This window comes from Aulonocara sp. 'chitande type north' Nkhata Bay, linkage group LG3 (genome assembly GCF_057382095.1).
Source record: "Aulonocara sp. 'chitande type north' Nkhata Bay isolate Kocher_YH1m ecotype deep benthic linkage group LG3, A_spYH_male_GT1.1, whole genome shotgun sequence".
Taxonomy (NCBI): domain Eukaryota; kingdom Metazoa; phylum Chordata; class Actinopteri; order Cichliformes; family Cichlidae; genus Aulonocara; species Aulonocara sp. 'chitande type north' Nkhata Bay.
In genome coordinates, this window is record NC_141346.1 from 30,126,388 (window position 1) to 30,142,167 (window position 15,780).

General features: G+C 38.3%; 1 protein-coding gene across 1 annotated transcript; it reads right to left on the reverse strand.

Annotated features, from left to right (window-relative positions):
- Positions 1–563: 563 nt before the first annotated feature.
- Positions 564–13,851, reverse strand: LOC147335088 (circularly permutated Ras protein 1). The gene is made up of 18 exons (XM_086275954.1): positions 13,723–13,851; positions 13,446–13,502; positions 10,966–11,097; positions 10,791–10,877; positions 10,621–10,706; positions 10,302–10,499; positions 9,070–9,114; positions 8,886–8,975; positions 7,795–7,946; positions 7,626–7,707; positions 7,402–7,529; positions 5,043–5,127; positions 4,854–4,960; positions 4,580–4,692; positions 4,352–4,463; positions 4,093–4,233; positions 3,130–3,223; positions 564–2,492 (listed from the first exon to the last, which is right to left on the reverse strand). Exons 1-18 carry the CDS (start codon positions 13,772–13,774, stop codon positions 2,349–2,351), a joined length of 1,905 nt encoding a protein of 634 aa, XP_086132080.1. The 5' UTR covers positions 13,775–13,851; the 3' UTR covers positions 564–2,348.
- Between the last annotated feature and the right edge of the window lie 1,929 nt (positions 13,852–15,780).

A 15,780-nucleotide genomic window follows, 5' to 3' on the forward strand; every position in this document is an offset into this window, starting at 1 on the left:
GTCGCCCAGTCCCAGGACCCTGACAGATACTTCCTCCAGGGCCGAAGTTTTGTCCTACTTTGGGGTTAAATCCCCCCACTTTTGTGGAGTAGTGAGGCAGGCAGAAATTAGCCAAGACACCTGAGATACTGAAGGGATGAGGCTTTAATAACGGTACTGCACATTCAAATACACACTGCATAGGCTGTAGCCCGTTACAACGCTGCCCCCGTCACCGTCTCTACCCGCGACATTTTTTGCGCTCACAGCGTCTCCTCACGCACATGCTCACACACACATCACCTACGGTCCTCACAGGACACCCAGCCACAAAAACGCGAGCAAATCCCGCAACAAATGAATATCATCAAACATAGATCAGTTTAAATGTGCTTCACTATATAATGAATTTGCTGTTATTCATACATTTTTGTCATTATAAATTTTACTGCTTGATGTCACAGATGTGAATTCCAGTAAAGATCAGAATAATCCCACATGAAATCGCATTATTATCGCATTACTAAAAACAATATTCTTGTAATATAATAAAAACAGGACTAATTTAGAAATGTCAAACACGTTCATTTATTACACATGAAACAAATAAAACTGTTTCATTTTGTTTTACAAAAATTCCTCTAAAACAGAAATCAAATAAAAGCACATTTGTTTGGCTACATTTTTTGCTGACTGATTTAAGGCAGTTCTCATAAACTTTTTGTCAGTCTTAATTCAGAAACAACAGTCCTTGATACTAAAAGAACCTGTATGGTCTACATATGATAAATTCAACAAAAGAATTATTTGTTGCAATCACACTTCAAATTTGACTTTAATTTGGCCAATAATTTTTTTTGTCATTTGTGTAGAAAGTTCAATTTGGTCTAAATATTTGGATCAAATTGACAGTCTCAAAAGGTTGATTATGTTCTGGACTTAGCGTTGTCAGTGGGAGAAACGTTTCGTCACAGTGACTTGTTCAGTCTCAGCTGACTGCAGGTTTCCCCAGTCTTATAAACAGTACATTTGAATAATGACTGAAACCAGCCCACTGAAGGAACAATGGACTGGGAGGTCAGTTCCTTGATTATTAATATGCAAATTGTCATGACCAAATTGACAGTAATCAGTAACTAATTACTGATTATTTCCCCTCAAAAGTAATCCCATTACTTGAACTGACTTTTTAAAAACATGATTTACAACCTGAATAGGTGATAAAGCGATAGATCTTTCAGCCCAATTCTACTTTTTCTGCACAATCCATCATACAAAATGTAATCAAATGAAAAAGTCTCCTTTTAAAACTAGTTTTATTAGTTTTAATATTTTAACTTAATGCATCAAGCAAAAATTAAATTATATGCACCATTCTCTGACTGGAAGAAATTTGTTTAACATTTAAACCTATTTTCTGCACATTCCTGCACATAAAATAAAAATTTTTTTGGTGTTTACACTCACTCTTTCAAATAGATGCAAGTAAAACACAGCAGAAAATAAATAAAAAAGTGGGGTAGGCGGATGTTTGCCCTGGTGCAGGTATGCCGCAGTGGTCATGTCAGAGGAAGGATCTGGGAGTTTCTCTTTGAATTTCACATTGCCGTGGCAGCATACTCAGTGCTTGCTCTGAAGATTAGGGGTTTTTTCCCTGTAAAAAGAAATTTTCTTCCCAGACAGTGAGCAGCAGATGCTGATGATTTTGTCACTTTTTACGGAATCAAACTCAAAGTAAGGTCAGTACTTCCACGCATTAAATACTGCACCTCATACTCCTGCACTCGTTATATTATCCATTGTTGATCTGCACACAGTTGCCACGAACGTCGCACTCGTTTATGTCATTGTCATGAGACACTCTCACAAACGCAATGTGAGAGTAACGCAGTAACGCAGCGTGCTTACGGGAAAGTAACAGTAATCTAATGACCTTTTTTGCAGTATTAATGCCTTACTTTACTCGTTACTGCCCATCTCTGTTGTAGACTATTAAGAAATATAATTACAATACAAAGAAAACTATAATCGTAACAGCTTCTACGAAATCAGTTACAACCACTCTAAATTCTTCAGTTTATGAGATTTTGCATTTAAAAATGTGATAAAACTCCTCGTACAGTTTTTCTAGAGTAGATCAGTGTTGGAAAAATTGTATCCATTTCCAGCTCAATAATTAGGCGTGGAATAAGCAAAGAGGTAGGAGCTCTTATTGAATCTATTGTACAACAGCATCTCAGACACAGAAGATTTTTAGTCATATACATTTGCCTGTCTGTACTCTGGGCTTCTTAAATAAAAAGAAACTATGGTTCTCTCACTGCTGTAAAATTAATTGCTTAATAAACAGTTTTGTTTTGTCTTTTAATTTACACAGCCTCCATGACAGCCTTTTTCTTCTTTGTGGTCTTCTTTTGGACATTAACTGTGTTGCTGCTGTTGTTGTTGTTTCTGACACTGCTGGCTCTCTTCATCTGGTACACCACCTTAGCTGCTTCATCAGAAAGAGTCAGCTGTAATAGATGTAAAAAAATTGATAATCTGTGAATAACTATTTTTTACAAACTCATAAACAGACCAATAAACAAAATCTAATATCTTGTTCCAGTGGATCTTGTACTCTTGCACTAATTGCAAAATTTTCGTCTATGGAGAGGTTCAAAAAGTAGCTATAAAAACTTTATTCACTGTGGTTGCTTGAAAGGTGCTGACCATTAAGGGGCTGTGATGGAGTTCAATAAGCTCATTCTCACTCTGAGTTTAGTATTTACTCAAGTTAAAATTTATAGGGTGAGGGCTATATTTTCATATTTACGACTGTTAGAAGTTAGTATTAACTTTGTTGTTGATCTGTTGCAATGTATGTGCAGACAAAAAACAAATAAAAAAAGAAAGATTACGAGTGCACAACATCTGATTAATGTTTCATGAATTCTTGTGCTGCTTGATTGGCAGTTGTATAAAAGTACGATTTTCCAACTCTTTGCCTGCTCAGTCACAGACAAACACAACATCTGACACATGTAAAAATAAAATAAAAATGAATACTTCCAAAATGTTCATGCTACATAAACAAAGGGTTTATATAATGATACAACTCACTGTGTGATATTTCATCTAATTGTCTTCATTAAAAAAGTGTATGAATACCTGGGATTCCGTGGTAATGTCCTCACAAATTGTCGTCATGGTTTCCATCCAGTTACCATACATACTCTCTTCCTTTTGGATTGGCCTCCACTTGCTGTAGTTTAGAAAGAGGCACTGTTACTGCCTACAACACAGTAAAGTCACACACACACTTGAACTCTAACCCCTTAAAACCATTCCACTTTCTTCTACTCACTTCAACCGTTAACGTAAAATGATCAGGTGGTGGCTCAGTGGCCCCACAGTACAGGTGAACTGATGGGTCTAGATCCCCCCCATTCAATGTGTACTAAGATCTGCATACATATCTGCTTTGCTATTTATTGTTATAGGGATTTAAAAAATAATAATCTGAATATTTATAAAAGTTTAAATGTCCGGTAGTAATAAAATAGTGACAAGAGATTAAATGCCACACTTGGAAAATATCTTTCCTACAAAGGCAGGCAGCAGTAACTACACAAAAGTAATAAAGTTGAGAATATTTGCATAATTATTCCTCAACATAATGTGTAACACTTTACGTTTGGACTATATAAAAGAATACTAAGGTAAGTTAGTTTGTTTTTAGGAGAACTTCTTTTCTCTGTATGATAAAGTTTAATGACCATTTTATGCACGTGGTGTCTCAAATTTAATTCCTGAAACACTGAGTGGCCAAATGTTGCAGAAAACAGAAGCTATATTATCTGGGATCTATATAGAGTTGTTTTAGCCACTTTCTGTCACTTCTACAAAGTAAACACTTCTTCACATTTCTTATAAATTTTGTGTAAACCATAATAATAAAAATGCTTGTAGTAAAAACAGATTTCGGTCTGGCTTTCATTGACTTTTTACAGGATTCATCACAACAATAGCATGCAGCATACATTATCAGTGCCTTAATAGCTGGCTACTGAAGCTCTCATATGTGCATTCATTATTACCTTTTTCTCCATGTATCCTCTACAAGACTCATACCTGACTTGTTGCAGCAGGTCTTGCTGTGCTTTCAGCTGCCTTTGTGCCTCCTGCACTTTACCCTCCATGGTTAAACTGGCACAGAGCTGTGCGCAGTGAACATCGAGCACTGCCATGTTAAGTCTACCTGCAAAAATCCGACTTCAGACAGACAGATAAACAAGATGAAATTAAATATATAAATATATTTTATGATTAACTGGAACACATTTAAGTTAATGATTCTAAAAGTATTTAACACCCAGCTCCAGCTTTTTACCTGCAGGTAGTTGCTGGTCGCTGTTCGGTGATGATGCGAGTGATTCTGTGTTGGTCTCTGGTCTTGAAGCTGAGCTGCATTTGGAATGGAAGCATTCCTTTCTGGAGAAAAACTGGTGAATACAGACCAATATATAACAAAATAGATTAGACTTTGGTTGATTCTATTAAATGCTTTCTGCACTAAAAATGATTTTTAAGCAGTAATAATACAGCAGAGTTGACCTACATTCCATAAAATCAGGTTTTACAGCAAACTGGAAGGTGATCTCCAGACCTTTGGTGACATTCCCAATCTCTCTTACCAGTTTGTGATTGTTTTCATCCTCATATGGAAAATACCTAAAGTGAAAGAGAGAGAAGAGTGAAAATAAAAGAAGGAAACAAAGGAAATTAATATTTTGGATACCACTGCACCACTCTATATTATTATTGTTATTAGACTAACATACAATCGAGTATGTAAAATGTTTATGTGGCAGTGTTTTTACGTTGCCACTCACACTCCATCAGAAGCGAGCAGGGTTGCTTTGACTCCTGTAGCTAGGACGTTATCTTCGGAGACCGATTGAATCTCTCTTGCTACCGTGCCAATGCTGACAATATTTACCTGCGCAAGCCAAGGAGCAAGAGTTACAGTAATATGTTCTTCTTTGTGTTTGCTTGTGTGAATTAATTTGTGTCTATCTCACTCTTCCTCCCGTAGCATCTGCCAGTTTACCAATATCAGCCAGGCGACAGTCTGTCCCTTCAAAAGTCATTACTGATATTATGACTCTGAAAAAGGAAAGAAAGAGATATGTTTTTCACAGAATTAGACAGGTCTTGTGGCTGATGTGCTCAGTTCATGCAGATGTGAAAAGTTCAAAGGTTTGAGCTAGACACCCTGCTGTAGCCAGGTGAGTCTGAATTCTGGAATGCTGTAGAGTACATGTGCAAAGAGTATATAAAAGAGTGTACAAACTGTAGCATGTAGCTGTAAAATGAAGTCTTAGTAGTAAATTCTCCATTTCTACTCCAGAACAAAGCATATGTTTCCAGTTTTTACTTTGTTTATCCCAACAAAGTGACTTTTTTGTGCTGATAAGCTACAAGTCAACTGATTTGCACTGGAGTAAAGGCTCTTAAACTTCACCAGATGTTGACGTCTTTGTTCTGTTCCAGATTCTGGTCATTGTGAACCTCTCCTCACAAGCATTTCTTTTTTTTTTCTTTTTTTTTCCCCACTGTTTTATTTTGACTGACGGTTTTATTTTTACAATCCCAATCAAAAGTTTAAGAATACTTGAAAAATGGCAAAACAAATCATATTTTGCATGGCTGGATCTTAACAAGGTTCCAAGTAGAGCTTCAACATGCAATAAGAAGAAATGGGAGGTTTTTTGAGCATGCATAATTTATTGAAAACAATGCTTAAACTGAAATCAGCTGTTTTACAGCTGATCAAAAGTTTAGGACCACACCTCCAAAAAAAAAAACCCTGTAATTGCCCCCAAAACAGAAATCAGTGGCCGTTTGATGCCTCTGCACAAGCTCCATTGTTAAACTGAAGGAAAAATCACCCCAGACCATTATTGTGTCCCCTCCACTGTGACGCATAGAAAACATCTAAGGTTGGATCTACTTGTCATGCCAGTAACGTTGGAAACCATCAGGACCATCAAGGTTAAAAAAAAATTTCATCAGAGAATAAACTTTATTCCACCTTTCAATGTCCCATGTTTAGTTCTCTCTTGCAAAGTCCACATGGTCAGTTCTGTGGCATTCAAGGAGACGATACCATTGAAGACGTTTTTTGTTTTTGAGGCCCTTCAAACTATATGCTGTCTGATGGTTAGGGGGCTGCAGTTGGCACCAGTAACGGCCTTAATTTGGTTCGGGAATTGTCCAGTGTCTTGACAGACAGCCAATTGGATCCAGTGCTGGTGAAATTGTTTTGGGTCTTCCACTTGACTTTTTTGTTCCATAACCCCCAGGATCATTTAAGAAATTCCAAATGACTGTTTTACTGCGTCCCACCTCAGAGGCGATGGCATGTTCCGAGAGACTCTGCTTATGCAGTTCAACAACCCGACCACGTTCAAAAAGGGACGTTTTTTTGCCTTTGCCATCAGAACATCATGACAGTGTGACTATCTGACAGAAAATGACAATGAACCCACATTTTTGCACAAATTTGGCCTTTTAAAGGCATGCGGTCCTAAACTTTTGATCAGCTGGTATTGAAAATAAAAATCTTTTGCTTTAATTACACAGTCTGCACTTGAATCTGTTCTGTCAGGAACCTTGTTAAGATCCAACCATGCAAAATATGATTTTTTTTGTCATTTTTCAAGTGTTCATAAACTTTTGATCGGGACTGTGTAATTAAAATTAAAACAAATATACTCTGTAAACAGAAAAAAGTAAAAGATTTGAAATGGTAAATGGCCATTTATCTATATTTGTATAGCTCTTTACTTAGTCCCTAAGGACCCCAAAGCGCTTTACACATCCAGTTATCCACCCATTCACACACAGGTGATGGCGGCGGTGGCAGACACTGGTGCCACCGGGCCCTCTGACCACCACCAGTAGGCAACGGGTGAAGTGTCTTGCCCAAGGACACCACGACCGAGACTGTTGGAGCCAGGGCTCGAACCAGCAACCTTCCGATTACAAGGAAAACTCCCAACTCTTGAGTCACGATCGCCTACGATCAATATTTGACAGGAATATCTCTAAATACCACACAATTTCAATACTCGAAGAGGACAGGATGAAGTTTACACTTAAATCTGCAAAACAAAACAGGACTATTCTTATCAGCTGCTGTGTTTAGGAGCAGAGGTGGTGCCTGTCTGACTTTGAGGCAGACTCTTGTGTGGCAGGTAAATGATTGTTCACCAGAGACATGGTTAACGCAATTAAACATTCAGCATTTGTCAATGTTTAATTGCGTTAACCATGTCTCTGGTGAGCAATCATTTACCTGCCACACAAGAGTCTGTAAACTTCATCCTGTCCCTTGACAAATGCTCAACAACTTTGTGCATGCATGTGAGCCCTTACCCCTTCTGTACCGCATCTAGAGCCAGCTGAGTATAGAAATATGGAGTAAAGGCAGAAGGAGTCAGAGAGGGAGCTTCCTCCATCTCTCCCAGTCCGATGTTTGCTTTGCCATCAGTACATAAAATGACCTGTAAATCACAACAGCCGCAAGGTTCTTGTTAATAGTGGTGACAGTCACAGCACTCAGTTGTCCCAATCTGATATCTGACCGCTCATTTACTCACTTTTGACCCGGGGTACCTTGAAGCCATGGCAACGGAGGCTAATGCTGCGGGACCAAGACACGTGGCTCCATGTTCCCTGAGTCTAGAGTCAGAGATGTGGAGAAAACAAAGAGTGTTTCAGACTGTACAGAGCATTCTTCCATGTTTCTAAAACACTTCTAACACTTACTCTTTGACCCTCTGTATTAGGTGGTTGTAGGTCTCAGCGATACAGTGTGGGATGTGGTAAGTCACACCCTTTTCCCATATATGGTCGTAGTCAACTAGCGCCCAATCCCTGAGTGTGATAGGAGCACTAGTACCATCACCATATATTACAACCTGTGAAACCAGCAGAATGTAGTTAGAGTACTCCAGGGGCAGGAGATTTATAAGGTCTTCTTCATTTAATGTCTTCAACATTTAATTCAAATTTTGACAAAAAAACAAATTCTCTGGCAGATGAGGGCAGATTGCTTCTCCCTTCTGTCTGCTGAAGAGCCATCTTCTACAGAGCATGACAGTTCATCATGGTAAACAGGAAGTCCTCTTGTTTTTGTGGGCCAGGCTACATAACTGTCAATTATGCAAGGTCCAAAGGGGACAAAAACAGGAAAACATTTAAAATTCTCTCATGTAGTGATAAATAAGGGATTCAATGGACTTTATAAGTCTGGTTCTATGAACAAGGACGTCTTATGATCTGCTCCACTGATTTTTCTATTTTACAACATTGAGGTAAAATTGGAGCAATGTACTTAGTTATAGCAACATAGAGGAATGCAATTAAATATTCATTATATCTTGAGTGACACGATTATATATTCATATAGATTAAAATTGGCCAAAAAAACCCCCAAAACCATAGGAAAGACAATAAAGGGCTTTTCTATTCTATTCTACTCAAAAAATGAGAAAGATCGCATGGAAGTAAAAAAAAATGTAACAGTAGAGTAAAAGGTAAAAAAAATAAATTTAGTTTTTGTTGTCGTTGTTTTAAGGTAGACAGCAAAATACCTAAAGCTTTAGCATCCCCACTCCTGATAAGGACCCCAGGTTCAGTCTGAATCAACCATAATGATTTGTTCTCATTGTGATTTCTGGAGTCCAAAGACATAATGAATACTAAACACCTTTTACAATCTTTTACCACATGCTAGTTGGATGGGATAACACTTATATTTGTATTTAAATGTTCACAAAAAAGAAAGATTCAAAAAAGCAGCATACAAGAATCAGTGTTATAATTAATACTACTACTACTACCGCTACATCTCCTACCTCATCGTTAAATGTCACCAGAGCCACCCTCCGATGAGGGGACCGTTGCTTTATGGTGAATAGTGCCCTGTAGAGGGCATCCTGCATACCCTGTGAAGACATACCAAAACAGCACAAACTTTAAAACAAAATGATTATGTTAATGCAGCTCAGCCAATCAAACCACAACAAATTATCCTCTCACCTCTAGTCTGGATACGTATGTTACAGAGCCATTGCTTGATGGAACCTAAAGCAGAGCAAACATGATAAGACTGAACATTTCAAATGGAGTTTTATTGTGATTTAATTAACCTACAATCATGTGGAAAAGAGGTTTCAACTGTGGAAAACTGAATGTCTCTTTACTGCTACTACAGGTATTCAGAAGGTAAGTAGCAGCCAGGTGCTGCTAATTAATTACACTTGTTTAACTGATAACAAGTGAGTGTAGGCACCTCGATGACAGCAGACATTTTGGTATTTAGCTATATGTTACCACAATGCCACAATCTTTTTAAGAGTGGATGTCCCAGTAAGTCCACCCGAAGAACAGATTGTGCAGTGCTTACATAAACTGCAAGAAACTTGAGAGGTGCATCTCAGACTGAGTTAGCATGTTAAATGTAAAAAATCTTGACAGTGCCATTAGAAAAAGACTGAACAAGTACGGCTTGTTTGGAAGGATTGCCAGAAGAAACCCTTTTCTCTCTCTCTCTCTGTCTAAAATAAATAAATAAATAAAAAGTAAATAAACTTGCATCTGAGCAAAACACAAAACTTGACAGAGACAAGACTGCACAGACGAGATCAAAGTGGGAGGTTTGGCCACAATGTAGAGTGAAACCCAAACACAGCATATCATCATAAACACCTATATTGTGTGGATGCTGATTGCAGCTACAGGACCTGGGCACCTTGTTGTCATTGAGTCAACCAACAACTCCTCTGCATACCATTCTTTATTTTAGAATCAAATGTAAGCCCATCTGTCCGACAGCTAAAGCTTTGTCCAAATTATATCATACAACAGGACAAGAACACACAAAATCTACAACTGAATGTCTAAAAAAGAAAAGAATCCAGATGATCCAATTCAGAGTCCAGACCTCAAACTCACTGAAACGCTGTGGCACGTCCTGTTCTGTGGCAGGACCTTAACAGAGCTGTCCATAAATGGATGCCTGCAAAACTCAATCAACTAAAGCAACACACTTAAATGAGAGTGGAATAATATTCTTCACTGAGGACTTGACGACTGATAAAATCATACAGAAATGCATTTACTTCAAGTTATTTTATGCTCAAGGCGATCCTACAAGCTTTTGAATCATGCAAGAACTCTTTTTGCAACCACAAGGGTAGCCTCCAGCTTTTGATAAACAATGACTGTAGGAATTTTACCCGCAGTGTGTTTGAATAATGCAATCCACACACCTCTGTAGTAACGCTCATGCTGCCAGAAGTGTCCACGCAGAAAACAACTAGCGTGTCCTCTAAGTTCTGATAGTCGTCTTCACTCTGTCTGGGCAGGTAAAGGTCATCACTGCGCACACCGGCTCGCTGGCCAATGCACAAAGCAGCTAAACTTTCGTCTACGCTGTTTTCATATCCACAGAACTCACATCGCCAAACCTGCACAAGAAGAAGAGGATTTGCTTTTGTTTGTTTCAACTACCTTTGTCCAGTGGAAACCAGTTAATCAATTGGTTGAATCCAAAGAAATAAAAAATTCGGCAATTAAATTACCACTCACGTTCTTCTGTAACGAACTGAGACATGACAAAGCAGCACTACATTTCCCACAAATCACTGGCCTTTGAAAAGTCTCCATGCCTGAGTCTGATAAGCAAAGAAAGAAAAGAGATTAATAAAATCCCCAAAAATCTTGGAAGGAAGTGTGTTTGCATGTGTGTGCCCCCTGACCTTGACTAGTGTCAACCAGTTTTCCAACATTGAGTGAGACAACGTTGACGTTGGCCTTCAACCTGGTTAATCCTTCCAGCTTGTCAACTGATGAAACGCAAAAAGGAAATGAGAGAGAGAGAAAGATTAAATATCAAATATAAAACATAAGGAAAGACTGGCAAATCAAACTCACGTCTGGGAGGAACAGGAGGAGGGAGGGAGGGAGGAGCAGACGGAGGCTCGAAGGAGGAATTGTTGTAAAGAGGAAGAGAAGTAGGCCGAGGTTTCCTCAGTCGACGAGGGGGCAGCGGTGGAGGAACCTCATCTGAAGTAACAAGGAAACACTGAATAAATAGCCTACAAAAGCAAAACGTATCAAGTGACACGTTCTCTAGGACATGCAGAGTCCAGGCTATGGCTTTATTACCTCACTGCAGTCATTATCTGATGTGCATATGTGAGATCCTTTTAAAATCTTCTTTCAAAACTTGTCTTAAAACATTAAAGGTCTATCAGAATAAAACTTCCACCAACCCATGGACCTAAAGGAAATGGCTACAGCTGATCCGATCAAAGATTGTGAAAATTAACAGCTGATTTTGTCTCTTTAAATTTTGAGTTGTAAATTTAAAATTCACTCTCCTTAAAAACAAGCAAACAAACAAAAAAATATTACATTAGTCAGGTGGTCACACTTGCCCTTTAGTTTAGTTATCACATTTCTACTCTGTATTGTTTATTCCTTGTATACTAACTGTCAGCTATATATTAGCATGAATGTCAGGCCTTTTTAGGAAACCCAGGAGCTTTTTAATCAGCTGACCGTAATCTTACTAATTTCAGTACTATCTCCTTTATCTTTAAATGAACAAACAGAAACAGAAGCCATGATTTATTCCTGTTGGTGTAAGGCAAAAATAGTACATTCTGGATAGCATCTGACATGCAGCGGCTTCATTTTTTTCTGCATGAAAATGAGCTTAACACCTCTGGTTGATATACAGCCACAAACCATGACAGAGCCTCCACCCTGTCTTACAGATTTTAAATTAGAATCTAAATCAGAAATACTTTATTAATCCCGAAGGAAATTATAGGTTACAGCAGGCAGCACGCTAATGGCGCATGCACACTTACAAAGGAGCCCTCTGACCAAACTTTACACAAACATCACATTGGGAAGACATGTCAGAGAGGTAGGCTGATAGGAAAAAACAACACAATTCATAACATGAGGTGAGAGGAAGAGGGGAAAAAAACTCCACTCAGACTGAGCTGCTAATGGGAGAAGAGGTTGAGAACAGAAAAAAACACCCCAGCACAAAAAGCCTGTATGTCTGTCAATACACCGTAGAAACACAAGACAAGAAACACTCAGTGTTGTACCTCATCCATACCTATTGATGTAAATTTGAACCAAAAAGTTTAAACTTCATGCTGCTGATTTTCAGTCTGGTGAAGTAGAGGGGACCTTTTCCCCAATCGAATCATATAATGTTGGTTCCCTTACCTAACCAAAGACTAAGTGAAAGTGAAACTAAACTGGGAGTGAAATCAGAATTAATCCTAGAAGTAATGCAACATGAAGTCTGAAAACAATCCAAAGTAATAATGTCTTAATGCATGCTCAATAATCCAGACAAGGAAATCCCAGAAAGTTTATTCTGTTCGCCTCAACATTTCTTCACTGATCCAAGTGACTGCATCCATCTCAGATGATGAGATGGAACCACATAAACCGTCGCAAAATGATCTGAACCTAGCACCAGTAACAATAGGCCATGGCCTCGATTTGGCAGTCGTCAATATGCAAATTGTTATCAGTGGCCATCACATGGGGAATGGCTGCGACCACACTGGACCATAAGAACCACATAAACCATTGCAAAACAATCCGAACCATTGACAGTCATGTGACATCAATGCCAAAAAGTCATAAAAGCGTTCACTGTGAGACCTAATATCCATCTATCTAGCTGCAAATATGAAAGCTGTTTTATAATAAATGCTGTCTTTTTGTTAGATTTTTCTGATTGAACTTCAACCAACAACATTTTAAGGCCTGAGGAACTCAGAAAAAATTCTACAGGCCATCTGTCACCATCCATCCATTCTGTTGTGCTTATCCAACCATTTACTATCTATCTGCAGAACAAATAATACAAATCTTGATTTTTGTTTTTATGATCTGCGTTAATACTTGTTAATACTTGATATGTGGAATATTTACTTTATTTCTTACATTCATTTCACTGAAATTGATTTGTGTTGGTGAGAAATTCAATTTTACTGGCAATGGGGGTGGAGCCAGACTGATTTGGACAGGTTTTTTAGTTTTATCAGCATTAACTGTCACACTCTTCTAACATCTTGATAATTAGAGCTATCTGACATCTTTTTCTCTGTGTGGACTTTCCCTTGTTGAACCTCTATCTTTACATCTCCTACACAGTTCGTCTCTTTGTCTGTCTTGCATTTGCAAGCATGCCCACACACACACACACGCACGCACACACATTACTACTTAATATGCTTTCCTGTTATTTCACTGCAATGCTCTTGAGAATTTAATCAACGCTCTGGCCAGAAAAAAGCAACGGTTCATCACCATCAGCGTCATGAGAGCTGCATGCTTGTGCACATTTTTTGCAAGTGCATGAGTGAGAAAATTACCTGCTTGTTGTTTTACTGGCACTATGTTGTCATACTCGGGCCCCATAGGAAAAACGCCTATAGTTGGAGGAAAAACCCTTCGTTATAACAGGTTTAAGCAGTTATGCACGCTCTCTTCCTTTTTGGTGGCACTTAATACAAACAGACGCAGACTGTTCTGCAACTCAGGGTCAAAGATGTCAACATTTCACCGGCTTAATGTACTTGAAAGGTTCTAACTATAGCAAGCATGAGCATTATTTGTCACATTGGCAAAGATTCACTTTAAGAAACTCACCTGGTCCATCTGGACTCCAGTTGCAAACAACATGGCTGCAAGCAAACTCCATCTGCAACACACAGATATTTATTTAAATTGATTGCGACACCATTTAAAAGACCCACAATCTCTTTGGGTTTTTATCTTTAAGAGACAAATGAATCAGATAATGGGGACAAAGAAAGCGAGAAAAGCTGACATATCAGCTTCATGACTATGGTAGACGAGCTTCCTGGCATTGTCAGTGCGTTGTCACCACAGCAGCTGTTCCTTTGGTTTGGTTATTTTTCTTGTTAACAGGTGCCTCAGTAAAACACTTCCTGTTATAAGAACAGGGAAGAAATGAGAAAACATGAGAAGTAATGGCTTCTTAAATATGAAGGAATAAAAGTTGCATTTTTCTTCAGGTTTGGTTTGTTTGGTTGAAGTATGGCTGCAGACACTGAAACTAGAGAACAGAGCCAATGCCATTGAGGTCAACGTGAAGGAAATGACAGGGTTTAAAGTTCTGAGAACTGTTAAATTATTAACCAGATTTAGATTGTTTTTAATCAGAGCATGGTGGCAGTCACAGAGCAGGCTACAGACTAATGAGTGTTAAAGGGGTCAAACCACAATCTCACACCCCCAACCAAAACCCCCAAACAGCTCTAATGTGACTCCAAAATTATCTCAAAAGCCTATAAAATAAAAACCTACACATTATTTTAAAACAAAAAACTCAAAAAGCGCCTAACATGCATGTGTTTGGACTGTGGGAGGAGGAAGGAGCACCTGAAGGAAACCAACGAGAAGCCGCAGAGAAAACATGCAAGCTCCACACAGAAAGGCTTCCTGTGAGCCGACAGCCAAACCGCTGCACCGCCCTGCCCTGATATGACTGCACTATCCTGCTGCTGATTAACACGATGCCTTGAGAAATGTGAGGTTTTTGACGTGTACTTTAGTGACCAGCTAAATTTTTTCTACGTGGACCTTAACTAAAGCAAAAAGGAAAAACTAAGGATGACTCTGTGGATACTCAGAGTGATTGGTCAGATAAATATGGTCATTTATGTTTTCAGACAAATTTTTTGAGAACATTTCCTTCTTTCTTGTTTCACAATAAAAATGTGCGCAATTTCTATTTTTTTTATCATTAAAAGTTCATGATCCTTAGATTGTGCACCCCATGTTACACCCAGAAAATGAAAATGACGACGTCAGTCAGTTTATTTTCAAAAGTTTCTTTGGAAAAGTTTAAAAAGGAAAGTTTTGTAAGACTTAAAGGTAAAAACTGTTTTTAGTGTATAGCAGCTGCTAGCCATACTGTTGTTGTGTCTCAGCACATGTAGAGTCGAAATTCACATTTTTCTGTGTTCTTCATATTCTTCAGCTCTATGTTGTGAACTGTTTTGAACCATGTTTCCTCCAAATTTATTCACGAAGCAGACGTTCAGTTTATCAAGACAGCAGCTATCTGCACTGATGACAACCAGAAATCCTCATCTAAGCATGAATTCCCCTTAGAGTAGAATTATTATTTTTTAATTAAAGCTGCTTTATATTAAAGGTGTCTTTTTTTATGTCTGTTTTTTTTTTTGTTTGCTTTTTTCAGATGGAACTTTAACCAGGTACATTTTAAGAGCAGAGGGACTCAAAAAGATTCTGAAAGGAAAGGTTTTTACTGTGTCATGGTGAGCTTATAGTCCATGATCATCAAAAAAAAACTGAAGGTAAGCTTAGGTATCATTTTTAAGAGCAAGATTTTCTCTCAAAAAAAGATTCAAACGTAAGTAATCTAAAACGAACCACACAAGCTTTACTTTAAAAAAGAAATTGTGCATTTTGCTATGAATTACTCTAAAAACATTTCTCACCATCACAGAGATTTAAAGGGTTTTTTATTTTTTAGATTGTAGGTAGAAAATCCTGAAGATCTCTGGAGCATTTTGTTCGAGTTTTCGCTGAAAGCCATTTTGAAACAAGAGCGGGCTGAACCACAACATTAGCTCTACTCATGCAAACTCATTGCTTCAAAAAAAAGTCACATCAACCCAAGAGGGTCGAGCTACACTTATTTTGAGCTTGCTATAA